The sequence below is a fragment of the Caretta caretta genome, chromosome 25 (assembly GCF_965140235.1).
Source record: "Caretta caretta isolate rCarCar2 chromosome 25, rCarCar1.hap1, whole genome shotgun sequence".
In the NCBI taxonomy this organism is placed as follows: Eukaryota; Metazoa; Chordata; order Testudines; family Cheloniidae; genus Caretta; species Caretta caretta.
In genome coordinates this window covers 4,309,217-4,333,821 of record NC_134230.1, presented here as the reverse complement: position 1 = coordinate 4,333,821, position 24,605 = coordinate 4,309,217, and the positions used below count along the sequence as shown (strand labels likewise).

The 24,605-nt window shown below is 48.9% G+C and overlaps 2 protein-coding genes across 3 annotated transcripts in view; one reads left to right on the top strand and one right to left on the bottom strand.

The window, feature by feature from the left end:
- Positions 1–11,602, top strand: part of LONP1 (lon peptidase 1, mitochondrial) — a 56,238-nt gene extending 44,636 nt beyond the window's left edge. Inside the window, exons 12-18 of the mRNA XM_048830692.2 lie at positions 1,063–1,185; positions 1,854–1,970; positions 2,234–2,374; positions 2,462–2,627; positions 3,861–4,069; positions 10,034–10,198; positions 11,211–11,602. Coding sequence (XP_048686649.2) covers positions 1,063–1,185; positions 1,854–1,970; positions 2,234–2,374; positions 2,462–2,627; positions 3,861–4,069; positions 10,034–10,198; positions 11,211–11,375 — 1,086 coding nt within the window. The 3' untranslated portion in view covers positions 11,376–11,602. The remainder of the gene's footprint in view (positions 1–1,062; positions 1,186–1,853; positions 1,971–2,233; positions 2,375–2,461; positions 2,628–3,860; positions 4,070–10,033; positions 10,199–11,210) is intronic.
- A 1,143-nt stretch (positions 11,603–12,745) lies between these two features.
- Positions 12,746–24,022, bottom strand: RPL36 (ribosomal protein L36). 2 transcript variants are annotated; one of them, XM_048830717.2, is made up of 4 exons: positions 23,917–24,022; positions 23,170–23,264; positions 13,493–13,627; positions 12,746–12,877 (listed from the first exon to the last, which is right to left on the bottom strand). In XM_048830717.2, the coding sequence occupies exons 2-4, from the start codon at positions 23,260–23,262 to the stop codon at positions 12,788–12,790; spliced, it is 318 nt and encodes a 105-aa protein (XP_048686674.1). In that variant the 5' UTR covers positions 23,263–23,264; positions 23,917–24,022; the 3' UTR covers positions 12,746–12,787. The 2 variants fall into 2 exon arrangements, with proteins under 2 accessions (XP_048686674.1, XP_074979297.1); XM_075123196.1 differs by lacking the exon at positions 23,917–24,022 and adding an exon at positions 23,842–23,864.
- Between the last annotated feature and the right edge of the window lie 583 nt (positions 24,023–24,605).

The following is a 24,605-nucleotide window of genomic DNA, read 5'->3' as shown; positions in this document are numbered from 1 at the left end:
CTAGTGAAAAAGTTTTTCCTAATATCCAACCTAAATCTCCCCCACTGCAACTTGAGACCATTACTCTTCGTTCTGTCATCTGCTACCACTGAGAACAGTCTAGATCCATCCTCTTTGGAACCCCTTTTCAGGTAGTTGAAAGCAGCTATCAAATCCCCCACTCATTCTTCTCTTCCGCAGACTAAACAATCCCAGTTCCCTCAGCCTCTCCTCATAAGTCATGTGTTCCAGTCCCCTAATCATTTTTGTTGTCCTCCGCTGGACGCTTTCCAGTTTTTTCAAATGCTTCTTGTAGTGTGGGGCCCAAAACTGGAGATAGATCACGTCCCTTGATCTGCTGGCAATGCCCCTACTTATACATCCCAAAATGCCATTGGCCTTCTTGGCAACAAGGGCACACTGTTGACTCATATCCAGCTTCTCGTCCACTGTAACCCCTAGGTCCTTTTCTGCAGAACTGTCACCATCTGTGCTGATCTTGATTCACAGGCAGTTATAGGACTCTGGGCTGTCAACCCAACACTTTCCACTAGCATGAAAAAATATTTCAAGAAGGCAAACCGTGCGTAAAGTTGCAGTATAATAAAGTCAAGATAAAACCATCACTGACCCTGACACAATTTCAGATGGTGTTGATGACAAATCTTGCACTTGGCAGTGTGATGTTGCATTAGTCCATAAAAGCAGACACTTCTTTCAAAGAAAGATACAGGGCTGCTGTAAGCAGCCGCTCTTGATCTGCTGTTGTCACACGTTTTGATTCCTCGACACTTTAGAAGCCAACCTGGGTCTCCTCTGTACAACTTTTGTCCTGTGAGTACTAACAACCACCCCATTTCTTGCCAAGCATGCTAGTTCCTAGAGGCCATGGGGACAGGGTGCTGCTGCGTGGGTGCACCTGAGTAAGGTGGTCTTTGTGAAGAAGCACACTCTGGTGGAGTCAGGGGTGTGAAACAGCTGCTCGTCATGAACAAATGCACTCAAATCTTTGCAGTAAAAATGAATCCTGGTAAGAAGCTTTTCATGCTACTACATTTTCTTAAATTCTTCTGTCACTTGTAGGTGGATAAAATTGGGCGAGGCTATCAAGGTGACCCATCCTCAGCCCTTCTAGAGCTGCTGGACCCAGAACAGAACTCTAACTTCTTGGATCATTACCTTGATGTTCCTGTCGATTTATCAAAGGTATCGTTCCATTGGGTGTTTAAGATGGAAGCTTACGAATCTATTCAGATGCCCCAGCCATTAAAACTGCTGAGGATTCAGTGAGCAAGGTGGTAGGATAGAACACACTCCCTGTGCCCAGGGAGATGTAATTGAGACACGGGGGGGTTCCACATAAGTCTTTTTAACTGGAGTTGATTGCAGTCCAAACCTATACACACTGTACTGAAAACGTTCCATTCCTATGAGCGCCTGAGCCTTGGATTGGGAGCCAGCTGTATGCTGCTGTCGTAACATCATCTGCCAGCTAGTGAGCATGGGGCCTTCTCTTCCACTTCTAACTGGCCAAAGCGGGGCTTGCTCTCAGCAACAGGATGTTAGTGCCCTGCCTACATAATTGCTTTCCGAATTGCTGCAAGGGAGACTTTCAGTGTGGATGTTCATCTGGGTTTCTTCCACATGCTGCTGCTGAGGTCCCTGTTCTCTAGTTACAGTGGCAAATGCCACTTCCCCATGGTCACATCAGAGCATTCTGACTTCCCACTGTATGACTAATTGACTAGGGGGAGAGAACAGCTTGCTCTGGAATCTGACTTCCTAACAGTAGGGGGATAGAACTTGAGGTTAGAGTAAAGTGAAGCAGCATGCCCATGAGAAACACCTAACCAGACTTGTCTTGTCATATTCAGGTGCTCTTTATTTGTACCGCCAATGTGACAGACACCATCCCAGAGCCGTTGCGGGACAGAATGGAAATGATCAATGTGTCAGGATATGTCGCACAAGAGAAACTTGCAATTGCAGAGGTGAGAAGCTACCTCATCAAACGAAAGAAAACGGTATTTCAGCAGCGTAAACCTGTTCTGCACAACCAGTCAACTTGAGTCCAGTGTTCAAGGGAACAGGTCCAAAAGAGACCTGCACTCCCAACTGGATAATACTGGATTTCCACTGGAGACAAGTCCTAGGCATGTCTAGAAAGCATTCATTGATCAGAATGAAGTTGGGTGAAATGGGATGACCAAGCATTCAGTTGTGGGGAGAACACATGGTGGTTGATGTCTTTCAGAGGTATTTGGTCCCTCAAGCACGTGTCCTGAGTGGTTTGGATGAAACCAAGACCAAGATCTCATCAGATGTGCTGACTGTTCTCATCAAGCAGTACTGCAGGGAGAGTGGAGTGAGGAACCTGCAGAAGCAGGTGGAGAAGGTGAGGGTGCTGTGAATGTCAAGTTCCTCCTCTGTGTGCTTTCTGCCTTGGCAGCTTTCTGCAGTAACTAATCACTCTCTTGCACAGGTATTAAGGAAATCTGCCTATAAGATTGTCAGTGGAGAAGCAGACACAGTTGAGGTAACCCCTGAAAACTTGCAGGATTTCGTTGGCAAGCCCATCTTCACTGTGGATCGGATGTATGACCTCACTCCTCCTGGAGTGGTGATGGGCCTGGCCTGGACAGCTATGGGTAAGATGCAGCTGCAGCAGAATCAATGCGGGATTAGCAAGGTGGGCATTTGTCATGGGTGATCATGCTTCCAGGAGAAACTCACTTCCTTTTCGCCAGTTAGGCAGAGTTACTGGTGCTGAATGGAGAGCAGCAGCTGGGGAGCTGAATTACTGCTCCTCTGAAGTTTCCATGCCTTTTCTCTGAAAGCAGCTGTGTAGGAGAGGAAGTAAAATGTCCCCTCTTGGTCCAATGAGAGAACCTTATTCGCATTACTGAAACTCCCCCCTGTGGCTAGTTTAGCTCCTGACTTGTTCTCTGCTGAAAGCTGATATCAGACCCCTCTTGGCTTCAAGCCAGTGTGCTTCTTCTCCAAGGCTTCATATTGTGGGAGGGACTAATTCTGAATGTAAAGACTTTTGTAGGCATGCATACATGAGCCCGTTATCTTCCAGCAGCACGATGTGCCACCTAGGTACACAAGGATGGTGCACCATCGCATATGTACTGTGTCTCACTTGCTTCCTGGTTTGAGTGCAAGTAGCATATGTGCTGGCCCTCTTGCCTCATCTGAAGACTGCTGCTGCACACTAGTGTTCTGTCAGAGGGGGTTCCTGATAACCCAGAGCGCTTTATGTTCAGGGGAAAATATTCACCAAAATGAATATGGAGTGGTGGGCACAAGCTGCTTCTGGGAGCCAGAATGTTTCTGTTTCTGCCCTAGTGTATTCCCTGATTGACAGCGGGTTATGGAACTGAAGCTCCTAGAAGGACTAAGCAGGAAAAATCAGTAAGATCGTGAGGGTGGTGTGGAGGTGCTTAAATATCTGTAGGATTGAAAAGCAGGGCTGCCTGGACCTGTCCAAGTGGCATGAATTCTTCAGAGGAAAATGCAGGCAGTATCTGTGTTACAGGTTACAAATAGGCCTGATGGGTTCAACAAGTAAATGTTTTTTTCAGAAAAGCGTTTTAGAATAAAGCACTTTGAGATTGTAAAGGAAGCAATGTGTACCCATCAGACCTTTTTCCTGTTGGCTCCAAAATGCCTGAGAGTGCTGCTCGGAATGCTATTTGCATTGGGTAGGAGTTGCAAGTGTTCTGGTGGCTTACTGGGTCCGATTGAACTGCTGACTGAGACTGTCGTTAAAGTGTCAGTGTGGGTTTTTTTTAACTAATTTATCCAACCAATTAACAGCACACTAGTCTGGTTCTTGTTGGACTTTTCTAAAGATTCCTCTATTCTTTTTTTTATAGGAGGTTCCACTCTATTTATTGAAACGTCCCTGCGGCGACCCAAAGACAAGGAAAACAAGGATGGGTCCCTTGAAATAACAGGCCAACTGGGAGATGTGATGAAGGAGAGCGCCAAAATAGCTTACACGTTTGCTCGAGCTTTCCTGATGCAGAAGGAACCCACCAATGACTTTCTGGTGACCTCCCACATCCACTTGCATGTGCCAGAGGTAAAGAGACCCTGGGTCCATGGGGGCTGTATAAGGACCTAGACAGGTAGAGCTGGCATGTAGAGGTAGAGCCTCTTAGCCCAGTTGCATGCACTGTGTAGAAAACCTGCTTTCAGCAGCAATACCTGAGTAAATTAAAAAATGACATTTTTCCTGGCAACTCCGGAAGATATTCACATGACCTTTGCTGCCAGCTCCTTTCCTCAGCAAGCACATGGCGAGGTGATACTATGCACACTGCTCTTTAGCCGGGATCTTGGAGCACTTTTTGAGGCAGTATTGCCCCTGTTGGGTAGATGGGGAAACCCAGGCACAGAGGTGAAATGACTTCCACTTTGGATAAGTGGTAGCCTGAGAACTAGGAGACCTGGGTTCAATTCCCTGCTCCACCGGAGTCCCTGGGAAAGTGAGCTGGGCAAGGTCATATTGGTAAAACTTCCATCCTCATAGGCCTCTAAGTCACACTAGGTATGTGTACGCTGCCCGCAGCAGCGAGCCTCCCCGCCTGGGTGACAGACTCAGACTTGCGGGACTCACACTGGCTGGCTTAGAACTAGCTGTGTAGACGTTGCAGCACAGGCTGGAGTGCAGGGAAGGGGATAGGTTGCAGAGCCCCAGCTTCAGCCTGAGCCAGAACCTCATTGTGCCCTCTACACAGCTGGTTTTAGTGGGTTAGCTCAAGTCCTGCTGGCCAGAGTCTGTTGATCCAGGCTGGGGGGCTCACTGCCACAGGCTGTGCAGATGTTCCTTAGTGTTACCCTGTGTCTCTGCCTTGCTCCCAGTCTGCACGGTGGGGATAATAGCACTTTCTACCTCCAAGGCAGGCTGTGAAGATAGCAGGAGGCGCACAGATACTATGGTAATGGGGCCAGGACCGTGCTTGAGAGAGAAGATACTTGTGCTATCCTCAGACCCTGAGCTCTGCTTGCAAACTGCAAGATTTAACCCAGGAACAAGGTGTGCACTTCTCTTTGGAGGCAGTGAACTTAATAGCTGTGAGTGTCCAGTGAGAGGGACTAGACACTGCAGGGAGACAGGCCTGGGAATCTCTGGGACTGTGGTTCACTGAATGTTACCTGCAAGACAAGGTTTGCACTGGTTTCAGAGTCTTGAGGAGTTGGCTGGTGAGGCAGACAGACTGGGATGGCCAGGAGCTGTCTCACAGTCGAGGCTCCAGCAAAGCTCTCTTGCTAAGGCAGAGAGATAACATGGTGGCTCATGGTGCTGGTTGCTCTGAGGAGAGTGTCACACAAGGACACTCAAAAAAACTTGCTTCAAGATGGGGGGGGAGCACTGACTGCACACCACTTACCACCCCATACAGAATATCCTCAAACAGTTACAGCCCATACTTGATGGGGATTGCATCGTGAAAGAAATCTTTCCTGAACCCCTTCTTCTAGCCTTCAAACCATAGAATATCATAGAATATCAGGGTTGGAAGGGACCCCTGAAGGTCATCTAGTCCAACCCCCTGCTCGAAGCAGGACCAATTCCCACTTAAATCATCCCAGCCAGGGCTTTGTCAAGCCTGACCTTAAAAACCTCTAAGGAAGGAGATTCTACCACCTCCCTAGGTAACGCATTCCAGTGTTTCACCACCCTCTTAGTGAAAATTTTTTTCCTAATATCCAATCTAAACCTCCCCCACTGCAACTTGAGACCATTACTCCTCGTTCTGTCATCTGCTACCATTGAGAACAGTCTAGAGCCATCCTCTTTGGAACCCCCTTTCAGGTAGTTGAAAACAGCTATCAAATCCCCCCTCATTCTTCTCTTCTGCAGGCTAAACAATCCCAGCTCCCTCAGCCTCTCCTCATAAGTCATGTGTTCTAGACCCCTAATCATTTTTGTTGCCCTTCGCTGGACTCTCTCCAATTTATCCACATCCTTCTTGTAGTGTGGGGCCCAAAACTGGACACAGTACTCCAGATGAGGCCTCACCAATGTCGAATAGAGGGGAACGATCACGTCCCTCGATCTGCTCGCTATGCCCCTACTTATACATCCCAAAATGCCATTGGCCTTCTTGGCAACAAGGGCACACTGCTGACTCATATCCAGCTTCTCATCCACTGTCACCCCTAGGTCCTTTTCCGCAGAGCTGCTGCCTAGCCATTCGGTCCCTAGTCTGTAGCGGTGCATTGGATTCTTCCATCTTAAGTGCAGGACCCTGCACTTATCCTTATTGAACCTCATCAGATTTCTTTTGGCCCAATCCTCCAATTTGTCTAGGTCCTTCTGTATCCTATCCCTCCCCTCCAGCGTATCTACCACTCCTCCCAGTTTAGTATCATCTGCAAATTTGCTGAGAGTGCAATCCACACCATCCTCCAGATCATTAATGAAGATATTGAACAAAACCGGCCCCAGGACCGACCCTTGGGGCACTCCACTTGATACCGGCTGCCAACTAGACATGGAGCCATTGATCACTACCCGTTGAGCCCGACAATCTAGCCAGCTTTCTACCCACCTTATGGTGCATTCATCCAGCCCATACTTCCTTAACTTGCTGACAAGAATACTGTGGGAGACCGTGTCAAAAGCTTTGCTAAAGTCAAGAAACAATACATCCACTGCTTTCCCTTCATCCACAGAACCAGTAATCTCATCATAAAAGGCGATTAGATTAGTCAGGCATGACCTTCCCTTGGTGAATCCATGCTGGCTGTTCCTGATCACTTTCCTCTCATGCAAGTGCATCAGGATTGATTCTTTGAGGACCTGCTCCATGATTTTTCCAGGGACTGAGGTGAGGCTGACTGGCCTGTAGTTCCCAGGATCCTCCTCCTTCCCTTTTTTAAAGATTGGCACTACATTAGCCTTTTTCCAGTCATCCGGGACTTCCCCGGTTCGCCACGAGTTTTCAAATAATGGCCAATGGCTCTGCAATCACAGCCGCCAACTCCTTCAGCACTCTCGGATGCAGTTCGTCCGGCCCCATGGACTTGTGCACGTCCAGCTTTTCTAAATAGTCCCTAACCACCTCTATCTCCACAGAGGGCTGGCCATCTGTTCCCCATGTTGTGATGCCCAGCGTAGCAGTCTGGGAGCTGACCTTGTTAGTGAAGACAGAGGCAAAAAAAGCATTGAGTACATTAGCTTTTTCCACATCCTCTGTCACTAGGTTGCCTCCCTCATTCAGTAAGGGGCCCACACTTTCCTTGGCTTTCTTCTTGTTGCCAACGTACCTGAAGAAACCCTTCTTGTTACTCTTGACATCTCTTGCTAGCTGCAGCTCCAGGTGCGATTTGGCCCTCCTGATATCATTCCTACATGCCCGAGCAATATTTTTATACTCTTCCCTGGTCATATGTCCAACCTTCCACTTCTTGTAAGCTTCTTTTTTATGTTTAAGATCCGCTAGGATTTCACCATTAAGCCAAGCTGGTTGCCTGCCATATTTACTATTCTTTCGACTCATCGGGATGGTTTGTCCCTGTAACCTCAACAGGGATTCCTTGAAATACAGCCACCTCTCCTGGACTCCTTTCCCCTTCAAGTTAGTCCCCCAGGGGATCCTGGCCATCCGTTCCCTGAGGGAGTCGAAGTCTGCTCCCTCTTCAGATGTAGCTCAGGACAGTTTACCACTCTGCCCTGCATTCTCTGTACAGGTTGATTCACCTTCCTCCACCAGTTCTGGAGTCCTTGTACTGGTGACATCCCCACAATGGACCTGTTTGCAACAAGAGAAAACTGGAAATGTTGCCTGTTCTGCTCTTGGAGGGGACGCCTTTCACTGCAGCTAACAATCGACTGCTGTATGCCCTCCCTTCTCTTCCAGTTATTCCACAGGTCATCGCTAAGCTCAAGGCAGATCAAGCCAGACTCATCATGATTACCCTGGCATGACCGAGACAGTGCTGGTTCTCAGATCTCCTTGCTGTCAGTCCAGCCTCCCATGCTGCTTCTCCTCCATCCTGACGACCTCAGACGGACCACAGCATGGTGATGAGCTCTGTTCACCTTCTGGCATGGCTGAACAAGGGGGAAGAGTGTTGTTCAGAGGCTCTCCAACAGGTCCTACTTAACAGCAGGAAGTCTTTCACTAGGACGGCCTACTTAGTGAAGTGGAAGAGGATTTTGGTGTGTTTTGGAACCCGTCCAACAGGGACTTTCATCCAGGACATCTTAGAGTACCTGCTGCACCTTCAGAAATTAGGCTTGGCACTTGGCAGCAGTATCCACGTTTCATCCCCCTATCCAAGGGAAATCGGTTTTCTCCAACACTATGGTGATGAGATTTCTGAAAGGATTTCTTCACCTGCATCCTCTGGTCAGAGAGCCTGTCCCCTTGTGGGGTCTGGACATGGTTTTAACAGCGCTGATGAGGCCTCCATTTGAGCCTCTTGCTTCCTGTCCACTGCCCCTCTTGTCTGAGAAAACTGCATTCTTGATAGCCATCACCATTGCCAGGAGGCTGGGTGAGTTGCAGGCCCTGATGGTGTGGCCTCCTTACATGCAGTTCTCCAGGGATAAGGTAATGCTTTAGCCACACCCGAAGTTGTCTCCCAGTTTCTTCTGAACGAGGCTGAATATTTGCCTGTGTTCTTCCCTAAGCCACTTTCCTCCCCAGAGGAACAGCGCCTCCATATGTTAGATGGTGTCTCTAGCCTTTTATCTGAACAGAACTGAATTGTTTCATGCTTCACCTCACAGACCACATGAAGGGACAAGTGTTCTCTGCACAGACCATCTCTAGAGGAATAACATCTTGTATCAGGACTGTGTATGAGATAGCATCGGCAACGTCTCCTCAGCAGATACGGCAATGTCAATAGCCTTCCTTAATGATATTTCCATTATTATACATCTGTAGGGCGGCCACATGGTCGTCCATAGATATGTTTTATGGACCATTATGCTATCACTGCATCTTCCAGAGCAGATGCTAGGGTTGGAAGAGTGGACCTTCGATGCTTACTCTGACAGACACCAAGCCCCACCTCTGCAAGGATACCGCTTGTGAGTCACCTACTTGGAATAGATAGCAAGTAGCAATGGTTAACTTTCTGTAACTGTGGTTCTTTGAGATATGATGCAGACGTTTATTCCATGACCCACCCGCCATCCCTTCTGCATTGGAGTCTTGGTGCAAAGGAAAATGGGGGTAGGGGCAACTCCATAACGGAGGGACTACAGACATGACTGCTAGGCAAAAATCACTGGCACGCAGGCACACCTACTTGGAATACACATCTGGAAGAACCAGAGTTACAGTAACTTTCTTCTGGCACCGTACCTTTGCTAAATGCTGTTGAGGACTAGCCTTTTAATCTCTAGGCTCTTCTTTATTCCCTCTCTGGTATAGTCACTGTGGCTTTAAAGCCCCTGACCTGGCCTGTCCCCACCTCCTGGGCAGGGTCAGTGGAAAACGGGTGTTGACATGTCATGCAGGATACAAGGAAGTGCTTCAGGAGGTGCTTACATGCCTTTGAGTTTCTAGATTACTATTCACCTGTAAGCACATCCAGAATCTGTGGTATCTTTAATCCTAGTGTCCCATGTCTTAGAGCAGAGGTTTTCAACCTTTTTTCATTTGTGGACCTCTGAATTTCAAATGGAGGTGGAGGATCTCTTTAGAAATCTTAGATGTAGTCTGCAGACTCCCATGGGTCCATTGACCACAGGTAGAAAACCACTGGCTGAGAGAACTGAAGCTAATATTAGAGCTGTATAGACAATCGTGATGTTTGAGCAGGGCTATATCCAAGATTCCACCAGTGACATTTCAGCCAAACATCTATGCAGTAAATCAAATGTTGCATCAGACAGCAAAGCTGGAGACCTGCTGAAGTCTGGAACTGGGCTTCTGTTCCCCTGACCGTACTAAGCTGGCAGTGACAAAGGTGTGGAAGTGGGCTCTACTACAGATCTGTGTACATCATGACAGTACTAAGTATTTCACACAAGCCTCTGCTTGGTTTGAATGATTGTCAGAGTGTGACTTTCTCTTTCCAGGGAGCGACTCCCAAGGACGGGCCAAGTGCAGGATGTACCATAATAACGGCCTTACTGTCATTGGCCATGAATCGTCCAGCGAGGCAAAACGTGGCCATGACTGGAGAGGTGTCATTAACTGGAAAGATTCTTCCTGTTGGTGGAATCAAGGAGAAGACTATTGCAGTAAGCACCTTCCTCTTGTGTAAGATCATCTGCTGGTGCATGACAATGGGGAGGGCCCTAGAGTGCTTGCTGAGTGACATCACTGTAGTGCTGGACCACCTACTCCTGCTGTCCTGTGGGTGTTAATAGTGAAAACAAGGTGGGGGAGGGAATATCTTTTATAGGACCAACTTCTGTTTGGGAAAGACACAAGCTTTCGAGCTACACTGACCTCTTCTTCAGGGCTGTCTCTTTCCCCAAAAGAAGTTGGTCCAGTAAAAGATATTCCCTTACCTACCTTGTCTCTCTAATAGGCCAGGACCAGCATGGCTCAACAACACTGCAAACAGGCCCAGCAGTGTGAGCATGGAGATCTTGCCTGTGGCCACAAGGTCAGCTTTTATTGGCACCAGTGCTTCCCTGTGCTGTACCTAAGGAGTATCTAGCATGTTGGAAAACCTTGCATGGTGGTGGTGGCTTTTGGTAACAGTTTTGCCCAGGAATAGGCTGGTAACTGAAGATTATCTGGCTTGAAGGGCTTCTGGAAGACTGAGGGGCCTATTGTGGGTTTTTAAGGATAGGTGTAGGTTTGTTTCTCTGAAGGAAGCGAAGCATTGGTAACTTCTACTGATGGCGGGCAAAGTGTAGCCTACTTAGCCCTTGCTAACCAGTGCATTGTCTCTAAATTGTACAGCCTGACCTTGGTTAGACCAAGGTTTTAAAATCTTGCAGACCTTGTCTAAACTACCCAAGCAAATTATTTTTAATTCAGGTCTGCTAAAGAGTTTCCTGGCTAAGACCAAACAAGGCAGCCTTAGATACTTTCCATTTCAATTGTCCTTGGCATCTCTTAATGTGGAGGAAAATTTTTGGTAAGTGACAAAGATTAAGATACAGGCCTTAATCTGTAAAATCCAGGACTATGCACAATGAAGGGGAACTACTTCTTCCAGCAAAGACATGTTCCACAAATTTTCCTTTGCTAAATACACTTCCTACCACAGTCCATATAATGGTGTTCTTTCCTCCCTAGGCCAAGCGAGCTGGTGTTACCTGTATCATTCTCCCATCAGAGAACAAGAAGGATTACTATGACCTTGCTGACTTCATTACAGAGGGACTAGAAGTGCATTTTGTTGAGCACTACAACAAAATATTTGACATAGTGTTTCCAGAACTTGATACCCCTGGAGGATGACTGATGTGAACCGTTTGTACTAAGGGTCCGTCCCTGGCTGCTCTACACCACCCCAAAAGCGAGATGGCCTGGGACAGGTAACACTTGGAGCATGAATATTGCTGCTGCGCAGCCACTGAAATTAATTATGGCTTAATTTGCTGCTGCCTTGGTTACTGTGAGGCATTTCCCACTTACGTTTACGAAGGGATTTGAATTATGACCTGATTAAAATATTTCTAATAAGATGCGGGTCTGCGTTGCACTAGTCTGTCCTGCCTCATCTACTGAAGATGGGATTTACTGATGTGTAAGTGATTTAAAAACTAAGTTTCCCTCTGCAGCTAGGAATAGTGGTAGCAGTGTATTCCCCACTGAAATAGGCATGTACATAGTCAAGAGGTTATGGCAGCTCAGAGAAAGCTCTGTAAAAAGGAACAGGGCTAGATCCTGGTTTTTCACTTCATCTTCAATGGTTGGTGCAGATGAGTCCTTTACTCTAGCCACCTGTGCTCTAGAGCTGAAGTGATTCTTTGAGAGCAGCCAACCCTAGCTCCTGCTTTCTGTTGGAGGAGCTCTCCCCAAAACCTGCTGAGACTTCCAGCTATCATTCTTTAATTAAAGGGCTGGTGAATATAGGTCCCAGCTTGCCCTCCTCAAAGGCAGCTTGGGCTCAGCAGGAGTGCCTTGCCTTGGAGGACAAGCCACTGCACTCCTGTATTATGCTGTTTTCCAAGCCTGGAGTTGGTTAAGTGGCTCATATGCATCTACAACTTCGAGACTTACACAGCAGATGGATGAGACTCACATTTGACTCTTGCTAGTGCAACTCTTACTCCCAATCCCCATATTCCCCTTGAAATAGTAATTCAGCCCTCACCACAAGGTCAGTTTGACACTCCTTAACTAAAGGGGCAGGCTTATTAAATCCTACAAGACACTTGCATGGGTATGCCTTAAGCAACAAAATTGAGAAGCATTGAACATACAGCCTCACTACCCCTTCCTCCCACTCACCTGTCTGGGATAATGACATGCTGGTTGTTCAATACCAGACAAATGTAATTTTGCAGTGTTGTAGCTATGTTGGTCCAAGCAGAGAGACAAAGTGTGTCAGATAATGTTTTATTGGACCAACTTCTTTTGGAGAGAGACAAGCTTTCACAGAGCTCTTCTTCAGGTCTAGATCTAAAAAATTAGTCTAACAAAATGTTACCTCACACACCTTGTCTCTCAAATCTAAAATTAACATCTATCCAAAGCAAGACATGAGCCAAGTTTAACCCTTTGTTACTCTTGGAGGTATTTCAGCACTGTCCCTTCCCCTCCACTCCCCCATGGCAAGCACTCTCCAGTTGTCAGGTTGCTAATAACACCATCATACTGCTGGATTCTCTGAACACACTTTAATGAGTTACAGGAGTTTTTGCAGCTTAATCCTTCTTGGCAGCAGCCTTCCTCATAGCTGCCAGAACATTGCTGAGCTCCTCACGTTTTCGCTTGGCCCGAATGTGAGTACCAACCTGTGTATGAAAGAAAGCAGCACAGTGAGCAGTTGCAGCATTTGATGCTGGTGCTGTAGTAGGGTGCCTTTCTTATTCTGCCTAACATTGGCTAGGCTGTTTTGGGAGACAAAGGAGATACATGTTCACAGTTGAAGGCCTGTACGGTGGAGCACAAACATAAGCTTGAAAAACAGGGGCTCCTTCAGTTTGATGGAACAACCCCAGCCAGCTCCTCTCCCTGCCCAAATCCCAGTAGCTCTGTTGCATGCTCAGAGCAGTTTTGAGCTTTACTTCCTTCTGGTCCAAGTCACTGGGTTAGCTGGATGAATCCAGCTCAGTCTCACTCCCATCACCCTTGCATGAGCTTTGCAAAGCAAGTTCCGGATCACCCTTCAGGGCCTCCCCTTCAAGGGAGCGCCTCTAAGTTCTCTCCATCACTGAGGTAAACTTAGGACAGGCATAGCTGTTGCTGCTCTCCTACGCCATGCCTCCACCAGGCTCCTGATTGCTCAAGGCTCTGTCCTTACTCAATGCTAAGTCTGCTGTAGGGTGGGATCCTCTGACTTGGGGGGAGGGAAGAGGAGCTAGCAAAGCTGGACACATCCTCTGAAGTAAGATGTTAAATTCACTTACCCTTTTCTTTATGAACTTCAGAGCCCGCTTGTCCTTGGAAACTTTCAGCAATTCCATAGCACGTTTCTCATAGGGGGCAAAGCCACAGACCTCTCTGATCATGTCTCGTACAAACTTAGTGTGTTTGGTCAGGCGCTGCAGAGAAACAGTGGTTCAGTGTGAGCAGCATGTAAGAGGCGAGGGGAAATGTTATTTGCCTAAAGCCTTGCTAAGTTAGTGGTTGGGCTGTATGTTGCAGGCAACTGGAATTTGCCGAAGAGCCAGAACTGCAGTGATTCTGGTACGAGTGACACCTGAAGCATCTTTCACACACCCAGCACGACCTGCATTCAGTTTGGAAAGAAGGATGTAACTGTTTACTGGGAGCCCTAGGTAGACCCCAGCAGGAGACTGCACAGGCTTTACTCTCTAATTTCCATGTCACTTGTAGGCCCCAGGGCTCTGCACTATGCACTCTTGCCTGACATGGCAAACACCTGAACTTTACCAACTCAACAAACTGCCACTTGTACTTCAGTCATCTGCACATACAGAACCAGCTGGCTAGTCCTCCCTCCACAGGTACTGCACATTCCAGCCAGGATACTCCAGCTTCTGAAGGAAAACAGGATCTCCTTGGGAAATTGGTCATTTCCCATTTGTTACAACAGCAGCAAGATGACATTTCAGATACATCTGGCAAACTAGAACAGAGCCAGATGCAGGAACAAGGCAAGTTTAAGAAGCAAGGTTTGAGAAGAATGTACTGTAAGTCTGCGTAAATAGGCAGTCCTCCTGCATGGACAGCACCTCATGCATTGTAGGTGTGACAAGAACACAAAAAATAAAGCATAGGTTAACCCAGATTAACAAAACTCTGGATTTAAGTGCAAATTGTGTATGCTCCTTCCCCGGGGCTATAGGCTTGGCTAAGAGAAGCAGGACAGAGGTGGCTGCTAAGGAAGGATGATAAAGAACATAAGAGGGGCCACACTGAGTCAGACCAATGGTACATCTAGCCTAATAGCCTGTCTTCTGACAGTGGCCAGTGCCAGGTGCTTCAGAGGGAATGAACAGAACAGGTAATCATCAAGTGATCCATCCAGTCTCCATTCCCAGCTTTTAGCAGTCAGAGACTAGCAACACCTAGAGTGTGGGGCTGCATCCCTGCCCATCCTGGCTAAGAGTCATTGATGGGCCTATCCTCCATGAAGTTATCATAGAATATCAGGGTTGGAAGGGACCTCAGGAGGTCATCTAGTCCAACCCCCTGCTCAAAGCAGGACCAATCCCCAATTAAATCATCCCAGCCAGGGCTTTGTCAAGCCTGACCTTAAAAACTTTTAAAGGAAGGAGATTCTACCACCTCCCTAGGTAACGCATTCCAGTGTTTCACCACCCTCCTAGTGAAAAAGTTTTTCCTAATATCCAACCTAAACCTCCCCCACTGCAACTTGAGACCATTACTCCTTGTCCTGTCCTCTTCGACCGCTGAGAATAGTCTAGAACCATCCTCTCTAGAACCACCTCTCAGGTAGATATTATATACACACACAGATCATGAAACATGAAGATCTCTGTGTATATAATATCTGCTGCAGTTTCCACGGTATGCATCTGATGAAGTGAGCTGTAGCTCACGAAAGCTCATGCTCAAATAAATTGGTTAGTCTCTAAGGTGCCACAAGTACTCCTTTTCTTTTTGCGAATACAGACTAACACGGCTGTTACTCTGTGTTCCAGACCCCTAATCATTTTTGTTGCCCTTCGCTGGACTCTCTCCAGTTTATCCACATCCTTCTTGTAGTGGGGGGCCCAAAACTGGACACAGTACTCCAGATGAGGCCGCACCAATGTCGAATAGAGGGGAACGATCACATCCCCCGATCTGCTCGCTATACCCCTACTTATACATCCCAAAATGCCATTGGCCTTCTTGGCAACAAGGGCACACTGCTGACTCATATCCAGCTTCTCGTCCACTGTCACCCCAGGTTCTTTTCCACAGAACTGCTGCCTAGCCATTCGGTCCCTAGTCTGTAGCGGTGCATTGGGTTCTTCTGTCCTAAGTGCAGGACCCTGCACTTATCCTTATTGAACCTCATCAGATTTCTTTTGGCCCAATCCTCCAATTTGTCTAGGTCCCTCTGTATCCTATCCCTGCCCTCCAGCGTATCTACCACTCCTCCCAGTTTAGTATCATCTGTAAATTTGCTGAGAGTGCAATCCACACCATCCTCCAGATCATTTATGAAGATATTGAACAAAACCGGCCCCAGGACCGACCCCTGGGGCACTCCACTTGACACCGGCTGCCAACTAGACATGGAGCCATTGATCGCTACCTGTTGAGCCCGACAATCTAGCCAACTTTCTACCCACCTTATAGTGCATTCATCCAGCCCATACTACTTTAACTTGCTGACAAGAATACTGTGGGAGACAGCGTCAAAAGCTTTGCTAAAGTCAAGAAACAATACATCCACTGCTTTCCCTTCATCCACAGAACCAGTAATCTCATCATAGAAGGCGATTAGATTAGTCAGGCATGACCTTCCCTTGGTGAATCCATGCTGACTGTTCCTGATCACTTTCCTCTCATGTAAGTGCTTCAGGATTGATTCTTTGAGGACCTGCTCCATGATTTTTCCGGGGACTGAGGTGAGACTGACTGGCCTGTAGTTCCCAGGATCCTCCTCCTTCCCTTTTTTAAAGATTGGCACTACATTAGCCTTTTCCCATTCATCTGGGACTTTCCCCGTTCGCCACGAGTTTTCAAAGATAATGGCCAATGGCTCTGCAATCACAGCCGCCAATTCCTTTAGCACTCTCGGATGCAACTCGTCCGGCCCCATGGACTTGTGCACGTCCAGTTTTTCTAAATAGTCCCTAACCACCTCTTTCTCCACAGAGGGCTGGCCATCTGTTCCCCATGTTGTGATGCCCAGCACAGCAGTCTGGGAGCTGACCTTGTTAGTGAAGACAGAGGCAAAAAAAGCATTGAATACGTTAGCTTTTTCCACATCCTCTGTCACTAGGTTGCCTCCCTCATTCATTAAGGGACCCACACTTTCCTTGGCTTTCTTCTTGTTGCCAACATACCTAAAGAAACCCTTCTTGTTACTCTTGACATCTCTTGCTAGCTGCAGCTCCAGGTGCGATTTGGCCCTCCTGATAACATTCCTACATGCCCGAGCAATATTTTTATACTCATCCCTGGTCATATGTCCAACCTTCCACTTTTTGTAAGCTTCTTTTTTATGTTTAAGATCCCCTAGGATTTCACCGTTAAGCCAAGCTGGTCGCCTGCCATATTTACTATTCTTTCGACTCATCGGGATGGTTTGTCCCTGTAACCTCAACAGGGATTCCTTGAGATACAGCCAGCTCTCCTGGACTCCTTTCCCCTTCATGTTAGTCCCCCAGGGGATCCTACCCATCTGTTTCCTGAGGGAGTCAAAATCTGCTTTCCTGAAGTCCAGGGTCCGTATCCTGCTGCTTACCTTTCTTCCCTGTGTCAGGATCCTGACCTCAACCAACTCATAGTCACTGCCTCCCAGATTCCCATCCACTTTTGCTTCCCCTACTAATTCTTCCCAGTTTGTGAGCAGCAGGTCAAGAAAAGCTCTGCCCCTAGTTGGCTCCTCTAGCACTTGCACCAGGAAATTGTCCCCTACGCTTTCCAAAAACTTCCTGGATTGTCTGTGCACCGCTGTATTGCTCTCCCAGCAGATATCAGGAAGATTAAAGTCACCCATGAGAACCAGGGCGTGCGATCTAGTAGCTTCTGCAAGTTGCCGGAAGAAAGCCTCATCCACCTCATCCCCCTGGTCCGGTGGTCTATAGCAGACTCCCACCACTACATCACTCTTGTTGCTCACAGTTCTAAACTTAATCCAGAGACACTCAGGTTTTTCTGCAGTTTCGTACCGGACCTCTGAGCAGTCATATTGCTCCCTTACATACAGTGCTACTCCCCCACTTTTTCTGCCCTGCCTGTCCTTCCTGAACAGTTTATAACCATCCATGACAGTACTCCAGTCATGTGAGTTATCCCACCAAGTCTGTTATTCCAATCACGTCATAATTCCTTGACATCACCAGGACCTCCAGTTCTCCCTGCTTGTTTCTAAGGCTTTGTGCATTCGTATATAAGCACTTGAGATAACCTGCTGATCGCCCCTCATTCTCAGTATGAGGCAGGAGCCCTCCCCTCACCGACGTTCCTGCCTGTGCTTCTTCCCGGTATCCCACGTCCCCACTTACCTCAGGGCTTTGGTCTCCTTCCCCCGGTGAACCTAGTTTAAAGCCCTCCTCACTAGGTTAGCCAGCCTGCTCGCAAAGATGCTCTTCCCTCTCTTCGTAGAACTGTTATAGTTTTAGCCTTCACAACATCCCCTTGGCAGCAAGTTCCACAGGTTGACTGTGCATTGTGTGAATACTTCCTTTTGCTTGTTTTAAACCTGCTGCCTGTTAATTTCATTTGGTGACCCTTGGTTCTTGCGGAGGAGTAAATAACACTTCCTTATTCACTTTCCCCACCCCAGTCATGATTTTATAGATCTCAATCAGCTCCCCCCCTTAGTCATCTCTTTTCCAAGCTGAGAACTCCCAGTCTCTCTTCTCATATAGAAGTTGTTCCATATCTTTTTTTTTTTTGAGATGAGGTAACCAGAACTGCACCCAGCATTCAAGATGTGGGCGTACCATGATTTATATAGCAGCATTATGATATTTTCTGTCTTATCTATCTCTTTCCGAAAGGTTCCTAACATTGTTACCTTTTTTGACTGCTGCTGCACATTGAAAAGATGTTTTCAAAGAACTCTCCACAATAACTCTGAGATCTTTCTTGAATGGTAACAGCTAAATTAGATCCCATCATTGTATATGTATAGTTGGATTTTTACCAATCTGCATTACTTTGAGAATGGATGGGGGTGAGGTAGCTAAAGATGCCACAGCACCTCATGTCCTGTGTGCAGAAGCTCTACAGGGCTGAACTCTAATTCTCTGAATGTTTGAGATGTTTTAAGTGGTTTGGAGAATCATCTTGTAATTCCAGGCTGTGGTGCTGCACACTATATTTAAAGGGGACATTCAATGAAAATGAAAGGAGGCAAATTCAAAATGGATCCAACAGAACCTCAGAGTTACGGACACTTCAGGAATGGAGGTTGTTCATAACTCTGAACAAGCTGTTAAGGGATGCTTCTCAGTGTGGACTACTCAGAGCAGTGGCTTCACTCTGCAGTGGTTGCCTGGCAAGTGGGACTGGGGGTAGACAGGTGGTTCTAGGCCCTTGGCTGCAAGGGTGACTGGTGTCAGTGGGCACAGGCTGCAGTCCTTTAAAACTGAGCTGCTACTCCAGAGCACAGCATACAGGCAGGAGCTCAGGCTCCAGCTCCAGCAGTTTACACTCCAGGCCAGGGTTCAGTAGCAGTTTGGGAAGTTTCTTTCCCCAGGCTCTGAGCTTGCAAACTTGTCCCCCTTCCAGCCAGGGGCCAGGGAGAGGGGAAAATAGTATTCACCAATTCCTACCTATAAGTGACTTCCCCTCGCCATGGTGAGTAAGGGTTGGGGGTCAGGTCAGACAGCCCAGATGTGCCTACCTTTAAAATGCAATACAGGCACAGTACAGCATTTGCTGGTTGGTTTGGCCTGATAGCTTACTTCCACTTCCCCATGGCGTCCAATTGACTCTGTAACTTTGGTGTTTGTATCTTTGAGGTTCTACTGTACAATAAAAGAAAAGGAGGACTTGTGGCACCTTAGAGACTAACCAATTTATTTGAGCATAAGCTTTCGTGAGCTACAGCTCACTTCATTGGATGCATACTGTCATCCGATGAAGTGAGCTGTAGCTCACGAAAGCTTATGCTCAGATAAATTGGTTAGTCTCTAAGGTGCCACAAGTACTCCTTTTCTTTTTTTGTGAATACAGACTAACACAGCTGTTACTCTGAATACTGTACAATACACCCAAATCCCACACAAATATCTCATGGCAGTGAGTTCCATAGGCTAACTCAAGCCAAGAGTTTAGGATTCAACATATGGATAACAAGAATATCCAGAGTTCTATTAAATACTAAAAAACCCAAGGATTTTGGAAAGGATATAAACCCTCATATATAACTATTTAGGGTTAGGAGGAAAAGTTCCACCAGGGTAGATTCGCACATCACCTGGCATGTACAAATATATTCACTGGGAAATTCCATTTCCCATGAGCATGTCCTGCTTTCCCTCAGCTATCCAGACCCACTCACCTCCACAGCACAGAGGGGCAGCAGTCAGAAGAGCCACCACTCATCTTTCTAGAATGTGCAGCACTGTACTTGTATCTCCTTAAGCAGGCTCCCCACAGCCACAGTGTGTATACTACAAGCCCCAACTGGAAGGAGGCAAAGCAGAGCTAGTCCCTTGTGAAACAGGCTCTCCCAGGTTAATAGCACATTGACCTGCAAATGAGGCCTCTCCCAGCCTCAAAAAATTGACACCTTGTCATAAATCCAGTATCTTCCATCTCTATAGATAAAGGCCAGTGGCCAGCATCTGGTGAAGGCTCAGAGGTATTAGTAAGATAGAACATACGAACGGCCATACTGGGTCAGACCAAAGGTCCATCTAGCCCGGTATCCAGTTTTCTGATAGTGGCCAATGCCAGGTGCTTCAGAGGGAAGTTTCTGGCAGACAGAGGCTAGGGACACCATCCTGGCTAATAGCCATTGATGGATGTATCCTCCATGAACTTATCTAGGTTTTTTTTTTTTTTGAACAACACGTCCTTATTTACTTTCTCCACACCAGTCATGATTTTATAGACCTCTATCATAGCCCCCTCCTTAGTCCTCTCTTTTCCAAACGGAAAAGTCCTAGTCTTATTAATCTCTCAGTTTAGCCCTGAACTCAGCCAGCTGTCATTCATGCCCCCCAGTAACCCCAGCCCAGCTGCCTGCCACAGTCATTCTCCCCTTGACGGTGTCCATTTCACACAGACAGCCTTGCTGCTTACCACACCACAACCACATTTTTCATGGGCAGAGAGAGCAATTTCAGCAGAGGCAGGAACAGGGCAACTCTTCAGCCTCACAGCTGCTGCATCGTCAGGGTTTGAAGCAGCTCCCTCTATTCCAGTCCTGAACCCCCAGCCCTCCAACTCTGACAAAACATTTCATTTCCCGACTTGCAGGCAAGGAAATGCCAGTGAGTTGAGCGTTGGGCCTCACTGTTTGGCCAATTAGCAATTAAACATCTTAACACCAATAGGCAAATATTCTCCCTTACAGCACAGATCCAACACTACCACCGATAACACTATTCCACAGCAGCCAGATCAACCATGAGGACCAAAAGCAATCTGAAGCAGCTTTCCTCAAGGGACATAGGTTTAAGAACATTGACAAACACAAGAATTTCAAAATGTCAAGAACTGAAATTAACCAATCAAATGCTATTTGGGTCCATTATCCTGGTGTGAAAGTACATGCTGCAATTCATACCTATGACAGACTGGTACTAAAGTCTTAACAATCCCACCAGCAATCAGTGACCATCTGGTAGCCCCCCTCCACTCAGCAGCAGCACCACCAGGAGAAGCTTGAGCACGTGCACAACTTTCAGTGCATTGACACTCTGGAACATACCACCACCACAACACTACTGCTATGTCTCTCACCACTGTCAAGTCAAGTCTATGCCTCTTACATGTCACGCTTCCTCAAATAAGGAAAAAGTTACAATCTACACATGTACATCATCAACACAAATAAATATATGCAATGGGCTTAAATTGCAGCAAGGGCTGTTTAGGCTGGACATTAGAAAAAACTTCCTGTCAGGGTGGTTAAACAATGGAATAAATTGTCCAGAGAGGCTGTGGAATCTCCATTAATAGAGATTTTTAAGAGCAGGTTAGACAAACACCTCTCAGGGATAGTCCAGATAATACTTAGTCCTGCAATAAGTGCAGGAGACTGGACCAGAAGACCTCTTGAGGTCCCTTCCAGTCCTACAATTCTATATTACATCTTATCTCACTACTCGCTCCTCCCATCTGCTGTTTTATGGGAAAGAGTTCACTCTTCAGGGCAGTCACCTTGCCTCTATTTGTTTTGTCATGTGCTTAGCACACCTTAGACACTAGACAAATAATTCACGATGTTCAGTAACTCATCACTTAACGTTGTAGTTACATTCCTGAAAAATGTGACTTTAAGCAAAACGATGTAAAGCGAATCCAATTTCTGCATCAAAATTAATGTAAATTGGGGGGGGGGGGGGGTTTAGGTTCCAAGGAAATGTTTTTCAGCAGACAAGAGACATATATATATATATACGCACACACACAGTATAAGTTTTAAACAAACAATTTAATACTGGACACAGCAATGATGATTGTGAAGCTTGGTTGAGGTGGTGGAGTCAGAGGGGGGGATATTTCCCAGGGAATGCCTTACTGCTAAATGATGAACTAGCACTCGGCTGAGCCCTCAAGGGTTAACACAGTGTTGTTAACGTAGCCTCACTCTACAAGGCAGCACAAATGGAGGGAAGGGGAGACAGCATGGCAGACAGAGACACACAGTGTGTGTGTGGACAGAGAAACACACTGTGTGTGTGTGATGTGCATTTCCCCTTTAAGTACACTGCCTTGTTAAGTAGATCAGCAAGCTGAGATCACAGCTGCTGTCAGGAAGCTCCCTCCAACCTGATCCCTGTCATGTCCCCCGCCCCGCTCTATGGAAGATGGGGTAAGCGGGGGGTGCAGGAGCAGGGGGACACCCAGACAGCGCCCCCCCCCACACACACACACAGCAAGCAGGAGGCTTGGGAAGCAGCTGCAAGGCAGAGGGCAGGAGCAGCACATGGCAGTGGGGGGAGGGACAGGGTATTTAGGGGAATGGGGAGCTGATAGGAGGGCTGCCGCTTCACCCTGGTTCCAAGCCCCCACCAGCTTGCTGCAAAACTGAAAGCAGTGGACAAAGCTGGTGGCTGCCAAACAACATTATAAGGGAGCATTGCACAATTTTAAACGAGCATGTTCCCTGATTGATCAGCAATGAAATCGGGACGACTTTAAGTGAAGACTTACTGTAATGGCAAAGAATGTGCATTCACTTGTTTAAATACTCATTCCACGCCATACATTTCAGATCTTTATCTGTACCCCAATTTACAGAAACCAACCCATTCTAAAGCCATCCAGCACCAATGGGACTCTGCCACAAGGACAATGATCAGCAGAACTGACCAGGACTTAGCCAGTAGAGCTCTCCATTGCCCACTGAGTCACGCCTCGCATGCATTAAGGCCTCTGTGTACTAAACCTGTATGCGTCTGTGCAGTGATTACTCAGGGCAAATGGTAACTTCCTGACTGTCTCAACAGCTGCAAGCCACGGTCATGGTCTGGCTTCTTAGCCCTGGCACAGCCCCCACCTAACGTTAGCCTGCAGAAAGTCTACAGCCAGCCTGCACTTCCCAGGCACTGGCCATGGCCTCAGCAAGCCATGGCGCCCCCACAAACCTGGCCCAGAGGCGGGCACAAGCCAGCTACCTCCAGGGGGTTCAGTACTGCCCAGCTCAGCTCTAGGAGCCAGACATGCGGCAAGCCGTGGGCGCAGACACACACCGCCCCCAGCCGTGCTAGGTCAGGCCAACGGCTCCGGGCTGCCCCGCCCCCCGCTCACTCACCCCTCTGCGGCGGCACTGCCGGGGCTTCGACACGTTCTTCGTCACCTTGTGGCCCTTACTGAGGCCGACAGCCATGGGGTAGCGGATCGCCATGTCTGTGGGGAGAGGGTCAGCGGGTCAGCCCTGGGCCGTGCACAGCATGCCCCCCCCCCAGCCAGTCTCCGGCCCCCACCCCCTCCAGCTTCCCCCACCCCCCAGCCAGTCTCCGCCCCCCCCCGGAGCTGTCCCCCACCCCCCAGCCAGTCTCCGCCCCCCCCCCGGAGCTGTCCCCCACCCCCCAGCCAGTCTCCGCCCCCCCCCCCCGGAGCTGTCCCCCACCCCCCCAGCCAGTCTCCGCCCCCCCCCCCCGGAGCTGTCCCCCCCCCAGCCAGTCTCCGCCCCCCCCCCCCGGAGCTGTCCCCCCCCAGCCAGTCTCCGCCCCCCCCCCCCCGGAGCTGTCCCCCCCCAGCCAGTCTCCGGCCCCCCCCCTCCCGGAGCTGTCCCCCCCCAGCCAGTCTCCGGCCCCCCCCCCTCCCAGAGCTGTCCCCCCCCAGCCAGTCTCCGGCCCCCCCCTCCCGGAGCTGTCCCCCCACCAGCCGCCGCCGCCAGCCGCCGCCGCCAGCTTCCCCACACCATCTCCCGGGCCGCCTCCCATTTTCCCCGGCCCCAACAAGCGCCCCCGGCTCCCCACACCTCGACCCTCCCACCGAAAGGCCCCCCGGCGCCTCCCCGCAGAGGATGGACGCAGATTCTCCCGACCGGCCCCACCTGCCCCAACTCGAACGAGGCCACACCGGAAGAAGAAGGAGCGAAGCCGCGCGGAGCTCTGGGATATCAACCGCTCCTTCCGGTCCTCCTATGCTGAGGAGAGGGAGAGAGCGCGAGGAGAGGCTGGGATGCCAATGGGCTTTCTCTATCTCGCGCTGTGACCATAGAGGCGGGCCGCTTGGGCGCCTCGCCGGAGCCTCCGCAGCCGCGGGCCCCCAGGGCGGGGCGCGGAGAGAACCTGGCCGGGCGGGCTCAGCCGCTCCTGGAGCCCCGGTGCCCGTGGGCTGGGCTCGGCCCCGCTCCCAGAGCGTAGGGGGGGAGCCCTGGGCATGCTGCCCCCCCGTGCCCCCCCCCGGGAGCTGGGAGACCCCGGCCCGGCCCGTGGGACCCCCCCACCCGGGAGCTGGGGGACCCCGGCCCGTGGCCCCCTCCCCCGGGGGAGCTGGGAGACCCCGCCCTGGCCCGTGCCCCCCCCCCCCGGAGCTGGGAGACCCCGGCCTGCCCCGTGCCACACACACCCCCCCCCGCCTTTTGCTCACTTCTGTATTCCAGAATAAGTAGTGGTGGACAACAGACCACAATTCACTGCAGCAGAATTTAAGTCATTGTGAACAAAATATGATTTGATCATATTACATAAGAATGGCCTTATTAGGTCTGACCAATGGCCCATCTAGCTCAGTGGTGTT